The 10,223-nt window shown below is 36.3% G+C and overlaps 1 protein-coding gene and 1 long non-coding RNA gene across 3 annotated transcripts; one reads left to right on the forward strand and one right to left on the reverse strand.

Annotated features, from left to right (window-relative positions):
* The first annotated feature begins 77 nt into the window (after nt 1-77).
* On the forward strand, nt 78-8,162 carry LOC116301650 (solute carrier family 9 member D1). The gene is made up of 10 exons (XM_031710739.2): nt 78-1,120; nt 2,240-2,332; nt 2,645-2,834; nt 3,092-3,395; nt 3,636-3,708; nt 4,891-4,980; nt 5,106-5,166; nt 5,502-5,581; nt 5,942-6,088; nt 6,621-8,162. The coding sequence occupies exons 1-10, from the start codon at nt 173-175 to the stop codon at nt 6,735-6,737; spliced, it is 2,103 nt and encodes a 700-aa protein (XP_031566599.2). The 5' UTR covers nt 78-172; the 3' UTR covers nt 6,738-8,162.
* On the reverse strand, nt 1,994-9,409 carry LOC116301651 (uncharacterized). 2 transcript variants are annotated; one of them, XR_004197764.2, is made up of 4 exons: nt 8,838-9,409; nt 6,615-6,689; nt 5,493-6,080; nt 1,994-2,315 (listed from the first exon to the last, which is right to left on the reverse strand). It is a non-coding gene; the product is annotated as an uncharacterized LOC116301651 (long non-coding RNA). The 2 variants fall into 2 exon arrangements; XR_004197763.1 differs by lacking the exon at nt 1,994-2,315 and adding an exon at nt 4,972-5,160.
* Nucleotides 9,410-10,223: the final 814 nt, after the last annotated feature.

Genomic DNA, 10,223 nt, shown 5'->3' on the forward strand with positions numbered 1-10,223 from the left:
ACTCATGTAATCCTCCCTCCCCTCCCTCGAGTGTTTCCTATCTACGTGGTATGTCAGCAACGCCTGACGCTAAGTGCCAGTAGCCCAGTCAGTCATGACAACAATAATGGCTCCTAAGAAATATGTGTGATGTGGCTAAGATTTGTTTTTTTTTTAACCGTTACCTTCTCTGATGTTAACTGTGGATAGTCGTGGTGAGTTTTCTTGGTTAACGGATCGAATGATGCTTAAAAATGCTGGATTTTTGATGATACTTTTGAGCGCCATTTTGATGTGTAGGTCGTCAGAATTGGACTTTGACAGCCGATGGAACAGTAAATCTTGTAGCGCAATATATCAGCTATTTCACACCAAAGAGCAAGTAATTCAAAAACTGAAACAAGTCCTTGATGTTGAAAAAGAGAAAAAATTACTTTCTCATGCACAAGTTAGAGCAATTGTCATTTACCAATCCGAACTGAATGACACCGAAAGAGCTGTTTTGGAAGCAATGGGAGGTCTGAGAAAACTCCTTCATGAAGATTATAAGTCAGTCGTGAAAATCAAAGAAGCTATAAAACAGAGACTAAATTCTTTTAAAGATATCGCTTTACGTCAAGAGGATCAATATAATGCAATCAGTGAAGCTGAGAAAGAATTGGCGGCAGAGAATAAACATCAGAAGAACTCGAGTAGTCGAATAGGAAAACTAATTGAGGGCATTTTAAGCGATGTATCTTTTGCAGCTGATAAACTAGAGAAGAAGCTGAGTGATAATACATTTGAAAAGACTAGAAAATCTAAAGGGGCATCTATAGAGGCAGTGGTGAGATTGAAAGAACAGGAAGAGGGGGAATCAGAAGAAGAATTAGGACCAACGAAATCACCTGAAGAAGAAGAAGAAGACAAAAAAGATGGAATGAGTATACTAGTTGATTCACAGAGTAATCAGTTTGTATTGTCAAAGTCTAAAGATGCTACTACTCCTCATGAAGATGTTCATTTGATTAAAGATATTATATGGATCATTATTTTGTCATTCTTTGGAGCTTGTGCTTGTATGGTTGTCCAGCTTCCAACCATGTTTGGTTTTGTTCTGAGTGGTATGGTTCTTGGACCAACTGGTATCAATGTCATCAAGGTAAAAACGAAACAATTATGAGTAAAATGAGTTCAATTATTGAGAATAAATTATCAGTTTAAGTTCCTTATATATGAATGCATCACTCCATTGTTTATGGGGAGAAAGAAATAGCAATCAAGAGAATAACGTAAATCATAGTTAGTAGAGGGCTTATGGGTACCGCTCTACTAACTACATGATGGAATAACATGCAGTAAGGGATTGCAAAACATCATAGCCAATTCAAGAGTCAATCATTTGAAAATGGAATCAGGAGCAAAAAAAGTTATGTACCAGTTTTTCTTAATTCATTTATTCCACAGCAATAATTCATTTATGTCGCTATGATTACAACTTAAAAGTGTTTTGGTTAAACAATGGATATAGACTTTTCCTTTAAAGTCCTAGATTTCCTTTTCCTGATTTCCTCATTAACTTTCAATAAAATAATAGACTGAGGCATGTAATTGAAGCTATATGATCAGAATGCATAGAAAGATATAAATGTGTCCCATTCCTACTTAAGTAAAATAATTTTATTTCAATAGTAATCACCAGGTCCTAGCTGTAATATCGGACGGTATCTCCTCTAAGTTTGACTGGGAAAGAGTCACTAATATATTTACCCATATTTTGTTGGCTCAGAATTACTTAGTGATATGAGAATCGCAATACAAAACGTATTGTGATTTTGAGATATTGACAGAGTTGGCAAGAAGTTGTATCCTGTATTTAGCCATAGTTGCTTCCTAACTATACTGAGCCAATACAGGATATATTTTTTGTCTCAACAAAAAATATATAAAAAATTAAGTACGAAAGTATAAAAATATAAGAATATATTTCAATATATAAAAAGTTGTAAAAAGTGTTTGTTTTGTAAATGGTGTATATTGCACCAACAGAAGTACATTAAGAAAAATCATTTATCTCGTGGATAAACTGTTGGCAATGTAGGAATATCTAATTATGAATTAGCATAAGACAACCCAGCTGTTTGATTAAGATTCATGTATGATTCATGTATGTACACAACTGTCTTAGCAAGACAGTACATTACCTAACACTATCGTAGGCTTTTGTTGCTGTACAAATAAATAGAAATCTTTCTTTTCAATTTCAAATTTTTCTTTTCAGTCAGTGGTTCAGGTGGAAACTCTGGGGGAATTTGGCGTCTTCTTTATCTTGTTTTGTGTAGGATTGGAATTTTCTCCTGAAAGAATAAGAAAGGTAATTAATACATTGCATACATACCTGTGGGTGTTTGGATTACAAAAAAATATATGTTATTTGTATTGTTAAAATCATTTTTTGGAATTATTGGAATTGTTGTATTGGGCTACCTGTGGAAGCAACAGGGATCCCATATGGGAAATAAAAAAAATTGAGTGCAAAAATTTTATCACATATTTGTTTATATAGCGTTTATAAATTCCAATTATGTTGTTTTTTCTACTTGTTATTAAAGATTGTTACTGAATATAGGGAATATAGGAAGGACACAGCAGCCCAATATTTGATTGTATTTTTGTTGTTAATTAGGTGTGGAAGATATCTCTAGGAGGTAGCAGTCTTATCATGGTTCTTACCATTGTGTTCGGCATGTTTGGAGGAATGTGTCTTGGTATTCTACCTCAACAAAGTGCTTTTGTAGCAGCTTGCCTATCCCTTTCTAGCACACCACTCATTGTCAAGTTCTTGGGAAGCAAACATGGAGAAAACTCCAATAAAGGTATTATTAACGTATGATGGCTAGAAAAAATAATTACTAACTTTTCCTCAACACTTTTTTAATTTTGACGTCAGGAAGATAATGCAATCATGTTCTCAAAACTGTTTCGATGTGCATGCCATTATCTTTAGCATTGCCATTTTCTCTAGGATGTGAAAAAGTACTGATGTCTTCAGAAGCAAGGACAGCAGCAGCAAAGATCAATACTGCCATAGCTATGCCTGTCTAATGCAGACACTCTTTCATTTCTTTGACAGAACATACAAATGGTGACCATGACTATAGTAGTAGTTTACTAGGAATCCTGGTAATGCAAGATGTATACCTAGGACTGATAGTAGCAATTCTGCCTGCTCTCTCTGGACACATTGTTTCACCATCGAATGGGAATAATGGTGTCGTGCATCACCTTCTGCATGGGCAAGGTCCATCTAATGGTACCAGTGCAGTTGAAGGGTTTGTTAATACCTCATGGATAGTGCTAGAAGTGTTTGGCTCAATGGTTGGACTCTTCATCTTTTGTATTTTTATAGCAAGATATGTTCTTGCATCATTTTTCAGGTGCTTAGTATGATTTTTTCTTTATTGTCTTTGCAATTTTACAATGATATTATGAGAAATGTTTTTATAGGTTTATGCTAGGCAATGTCTCATGCATATATGTTGCAAAGAACATTGCCAGGTGCAACTGCACCTTAACAAAGCAATACTAGCAAGACATTGGGCATTAGCTGCCTGCAAACTATTCAAGTACTTTATTTCTAGTTTAGTATAATAATTATTTTTATCTGTGTTGTAAAGATTTCTTCACAGGATGGGAACTGTAGAATTGCTTTTTCTTGGCACAGTTGCCATTGCATTTGGCATGCTCTTGGTAAGAAAACTATTAGGAAACTCCTTATCTTCACCCTAATTTAGATATCTTTTACCACCACTAGCATTTCCATGAATAGGATTATCAATCTATTTGTCAGCACATCAAAACCTGACAACAGTGTTCTTACCAGGAATTTCTTTCAGGGGGTCAAAGGGCCCACCAATCCGAAATTTAGGGGCCATTTAGAAAACTGGATGGGCCATTTCCAAAATCTTAAAACAACGAGTAATAATGTTTTTAGCCAGTAACTCTGTTGCAAATCTACAACAATGTAAGACAGTTTTTTAGTAATGACAACACAATAAAATTTCGCTGGGCAGCCATAATTGGACCATCAATAAACAGAGGCAGTTAACGCAGACTAATCCCAGACGTCTTGGCGATGGCGGCTATGTTCGATTCGTGGCGTTTCATGTACTCTTTCACCTTCTTTATTGACAATATAATGCGACTTTTATTATTTCAAAAGTACTCTAAATCTTTAAAACTATCAGGAAGTATTCTTTGGATAATTCATGCGCCCTTGGGGGCGCATAGATTTGACATTTCTGCGCCATTTCTGATTTTTATGCGCGAATCCCGCAATAGCGCGGCCTGGTAAGAACACTGTGACAGTACACTACAAATCACTACCAAAACTAACTAGGAGAGACGTAAAAGAACCACTGAGGACATAGAGAAACTCTGGCAGTGACCACCCTCAGTGCCTCAACTTCATACAAACCATATCTCATGCTTGTAAATTGCACAAAAAGCAATCTGTCATTCACAACTCAATGTAAAGCGCCTTTGCTTATATTCATATAGAGAAGGCGCTATATAAATTCATAAATCATTATCATTATCATTATAAAACTGCAACACCATCAGTCCTAACTACACAACTACATCTATATACCAAAACTGCACCTTTATGAATATCAGTACATATTATTACCACGAATAACATCACACTCAATGCCAGCAACCATTATTTCCATCAACACAGCCACCACTACATACCAACACTACATACAAGTACTACCACTACCACTACCTCACATCACATAACATAACATAACCAACACCATCAGTCCCTTCAAACACAACTGCCTATCCTACTCTAATCGTCACTATTATCTGTTTCCACAGTTGTTTGATAATTTCCATTGAGTACTTATTGATCCATATTTTCTTCAGATATCAGAGCATCTTGGAATCTCAATGGAACTGGGATGTTTTGTAGCAGGTGTAGTGATCAGTGCAAATGGAGAGCAACTCGTTAAACAGGTACCATATCTCTAGCCTGTTGCATGTCTTATGATGTAACTTTGATTTTATGTGGTTTTGTTTTTAGCCATTCTAGTAATAGCCTGCCTATTCCTTTTCTCAAGATAGTTTTTCTGCTTTCGTAGGTTGTGCATTTAGTGGAGCCCATTAAGGATTTCTTGTCTTGTTTATTTTTTGCTTCTATAGGTAAGTGAATGAAAACATGCTGCTTTGTTTAATAAGAAAAACAATAGCACTTACGATCACAGTATCCACTCAGAGCCTGAGTAACCGTCCCTCTATGCTCTCTCCTCCCCTCCCCTCCCCTCCTCCTCCCCTCCTCCTCCCCTCCTCCTCCTTCTCCATGGGGTCTCCATGATCCTCTCCATGATCCTCCCATGATCCTCTCAAAAATGCAAATTAAAATGTATTATATGTTGATAATGGAAGCGATCACAATCACTTACTCTAGTCTCCCATGACCATGGTTTTCATTAAGAATTGGAGAGTAAATTTACGTTTTTTTACTTTACTTTTTATAGGTCTGCATGTGTTTCCTTCATTCGTTTTAAGTGAACTATCTGTCACTTTAACGTTAACCTTTGGTGTCGTAGTCTTAAAGGTAGGATACCTCGGGACGGTCTTTACTTCTTCCTCATTGTGACAAAAAAGGAGAAAATTGGATAAGCTCAAGGGAAAAGTGAAATCATTGCAAATAAAAGGGGTATATTTTTGCTGAGATTATTCGAGAAAATATATGGGTAGAATAGGCTGTAAAAATCTGAAAATTTGCAATGAAAATAGGGTAAGTGTGGGATGCAAATGGAATTTAACTTCAATTCTATGGTATTTGCAAAGAAAAATGGATAAACATGAATGCAAAACCTATGTAAGTAAGATAAATGGAATAAGCGAAAGATGTGTTATACCAACACTTATCTTATTTTTCTTTCTTTTTCTCTTTTTTCTTTTTTATCTATAGTTTTTAGTAGGGGTTTTCGTGCTTCGCCTGTTTCTTCCCAACTCAAACAATAGCAAGTATATAGTAGCAGCAGGTCTGGCGCAGGTCAGTGAGTTCTCATTTGTCCTTGGAAGTCGTGCTAGAAGATTTCATCTCATTTCTAGAGAGGTAAGCAGTGACCCAGTGATCAGTGTTTGGGGGTCTGTGGATGGGTCCCACGGTTTGGAGGGGGAGTGGCACGCGCGTGTGCGCTTGCATTTTAGCAGGAATGTTCCCGCCAATACCGAACCACAGGAACCCCGCAGAGAATTATTTTGGTGCAAAAGCCTGTGTACAACGGCTCCCATTCCCCTTGTTTTCCAGTCTTAATGGAACTCGTTCCCAGCCTCTAGGTTCTCGGGTTCTGGACTCAAACTGCATTTGGGTAGAGTTTGTTGAACCGAGTTTGTTACATCGTTCCCTTGATTCGAGGCTTTTTTTCTGGGATCTCCGGTTTTCCTCCTTCCGTGAAACGTAAATTCAATCTGGGAGCTAGCCATACCCTTATTTAGATCAGCGCAGATGTCGTTTCAGGGTTTGATCTGTGAGTTAGCCGTGCCCTCATAACTTTGATCAGCCCAGAGGTCATTTCAGGGGATTGATAAAATCAGTTGAAGGATTTTAATGTAGAACGAAAATAACTTAACATCATTACTTGTAGGTCTATCTCCTCATTCTCAGTGTCACAACCCTTAGTCTTCTATTCGCACCGTTGGTTTGGCGAGTTTCTCTTTGGCGATTTGGAACCAAGCCAGGAAAGAGTAATTCAAAAGTATAACAAAAGTATACAGTTAGACATGATAACGATGAAAATTCTTATGTCATAAGTTATTCCACCTTTTTACATTCAATTGAAAAATATTGTCGGGTTCAAAAGATAGAACAATAAGCTGTAGCCGAAATGGTACATGGGCAGTACGTTTATTAAATGTATCTCGTTATGCGACTCGTGAAATGTTTATAAATTGTTGCGCTGTCATAAGATAATTATGTCATTTCCAGAATACCTTTTCATCTCAGCTTCTTCATTCTGTTTTGAACCTGACAATGATTTTGCGTTTATATAAATCGACAAATTCCTAATATTTATATTATGTGTATGGAGCATGTGTAGTTGCTAGTCCCTTAGATTTTGTCCCAACCTCGTTCTTAGAGACTTTTCTCCTCCTCCTTCGCGCGCCGCCATTTTGAAAAAAGCGAGAATAGAAGGCTATTTGAGGGCCGCCATTTAAAAAAAGCGCGAAGAAAGGCCCTGGGAACGAAGTTGATCTTGCCCTTGCTCAGAGGAAGTCTGGTATTAATGAACCAGCCATGCATGAATTGCCCTATTTCACTATGACGTCACTGCTTGTTTATGTGGGGGATAGAATCACCAAATCCAATTGAAAATTCAACAAAATTTGCTCCTAGCGAAACAGTTTAATCAAAATGGCCGGGTTTTCAGATATAATATGTGTTAATATGTACTAAAAAATATTCTGAGCGTTTGCTGGCTATTCTACTTCTCTTCGCGGATTGATACGGGTTTTAGAACACTTTACGGTGAATTTGCGTTGATTTAATCCCCTCCGACGACCATGATCCATTGCATTTAAACAATAGATTGTTTTGATGTGACGTCATAGTGAAATAGGGCAATTATGGGAAGTAAAAATATTCCATTATAAAATGTCTTTAGGAACTTTTCATCATCTATCATTTGATCCTTTAAAAGGTCCTCAAAATATTTTTAGGTTCCCCTAATTGTCATAACGTAGTTCTCTGTAATTCAGTGCATCCCTAAATTATTTATAATTGGTCAGACCTCTCGTTTTTCACCCCCCTCTTAGTCGATTTTTTGAAAAAATATGATTGTTTTGAACAGATGTGGTTGTTGCGGTCATAACAAAATTTTCGCATTATTTCTTTTTCTAAATATTCCAAAAATATATGACTTTTTATAGGAAAAACATAAATCATAATATTAGTATATCAATACAATGTATCTGAAATTATTAATCTTATTTACATCGACGTATTTTATTAGCAATGTACTATTGATTTAAAGAAAAACCTTACCAATTTTTTATCATTTATCAAGAAATATTCATATTGGCTTTTGGGAACAGTGGGTATCAATATAATATGTAAGTTGAGTTGTAAATATATGATTGAGTTTTAGACTAATATTTTACAATAAAATATATAATAGAATCTGGTACATGAGAAAGATGTCAATCGTACTATTATTACTTGCAACTTGAGGATATCAGCATCAATTTTTCACACCGTTGCAGGAAAAAGTTTTTTATCGCGTTATGAGTCTTGAGACCAGCTACCCCCTAGAATGGTCTGCTAATTAGAACAATCTTTGAAATTTATAAATTAATGCTGATTTTTAAAGATAAGTAAACCAATAAACAAATGGTAGAAAAATTCTCAAACAGAAGATGCTATGCACTAAGAACTTCTTCCGGGTTCGTATGAAAATAGCACGAGTTTTTTGTTGATCTGCTAAGAAAAATTCGGTTTTGTCAAATCCATCAATTTTGTTTATCCCTGAGGCGACTTTTCTTGTTCTTAACGGCTCATTTACGCGCAACTTAGCGTTAGACTTGCTATTTTCCCTAATTTGTTTTGATCGAAATAACATTATGGAATATATAACCAACAAATGACGACCACCCGGTGTGGAATTTTGGCTAGATTGTGTTTTCGATCCTTGGTTATTCTCTTTCCTATATCCCAGCTTTTCTTTGCCTATAAATAAATAGTGAGGACTTTCTGAAAAAATAGCTCGCTATTTAGAAGAGCGAGCCATTTTTTTCAGAAATACTTAACATTTTTTTTTAAATACTATTTATCGCAGTGTTGTGAACCTGCTCTCAGCATCACGTACCTGCAACTTCAAAGAAGTGTCTGTACTTTTTCGCAGTCTTAAAGTAGATATTTTACTCCAGCCTTGCCTATCTTTAGTGGTTCTGGTTATCTCGGGAATGTCCATGCAGTTACTTTAACTTATTTTTTTACGACGTTTAACTATCTTGCCTTGCGCATTTAGTTTTCTTTTTTACAGTTCGATTGTCTTATTCCAGCTATCTTCTCTCTTCTCATTGTTGTATTTGAAAGAGGCTGAAGATTTTGCTTGATAACAGGACTTTCTACCAGACAATTTAGTTTTATTAGTAAATACGAAATAAATCACAGCTATTTAGGTGGAATTTGTGGCAATTCTTTCGCATTTCCACGTAAGTTTCACATTCAAGATAATTTTGAGAAGGGTCCATTTCCTCTCATTTCTTTGTTTGATTATGGGGTCAGTGTAACCTGTGGGCTTCCTGTGTCATAACAAAGGCACATGTCTTACTCCAAGTAGACGCAAAGCCAAATTTTACAGTGTAAATTTAGTACGACCTGTGATAAGCTAAGTAACCGGATGGTGGGAATTGAGGAAACTTAGAAAAACGAGGTTTCACCCACGTTTCGGCAGATTTTGTCGAGAGCCAACACGCACGCGCAAAACGCTATAAGTCATATGACACATGCGGTTTTACGGCGTGCCAACAATTCAGTACCAAACGAAGTACTGTTTACTTTTCGAATGTATTACTAATTTGTACATGATTGTCACGATATTGCATTTGTGCGATTGAAACTGTTCTAGTACATCCCTATTTTTTTCATAAGCTAGCCTAAATATTCATGCCTTTTGTTTAACTCTGCCGTTGAAATCAGATGCAAGTAGTCCCTGATAAATCTTTATCTATGTATCGACCTGACGTGCTTTTTTTAAGAGACTTCGACTGGTGTGCTGCCATCATGTGAACTCTTAATCCTTTACACAAAACTTCCTTTGTACCTAGTCTGAGATATGAAAATATGAAAACCATAAGCGTGAAGCAGCTCATGGGTCTAGCTGCGAATCTCTAATAGCATTATGGCTCTACGTTAGTGCTGTAGTCTTGCTTACAATATATACTGATTGTAAATGAAGCGAAAGACGGTAATCATATTTTTAAATTTAAAAATATCTAGAGGCGCTTAATCTTAGCAGTCGTGGATTAGCACCACTCAATAAAAGAAACGGAGCGAACAAATGTTGAGAACAAATTATCGTAGCTAAATCACTTCATCATTTAATAATTTGAAGACTGTTTTCGGTGTTTTGGGGCATTTTTGGTTAGACATTTATTGGGTTTCATTGATCGTACTATTAACTAAACACTGACCGCAATTTCTGTGTGTCTTCATAGTGAGCCGTTGCCAAAAATGGCAACTCGAGCTG

Source organism: Actinia tenebrosa, unplaced genomic scaffold, assembly GCF_029948245.1.
Source record: "Actinia tenebrosa isolate PJP-AT-01 unplaced genomic scaffold, QUT_ActTen_1.0 PGA_scaffold0__85_contigs__length_37466705, whole genome shotgun sequence".
NCBI classification, from domain to species: Eukaryota; Metazoa; Cnidaria; class Anthozoa; order Actiniaria; family Actiniidae; genus Actinia; species Actinia tenebrosa.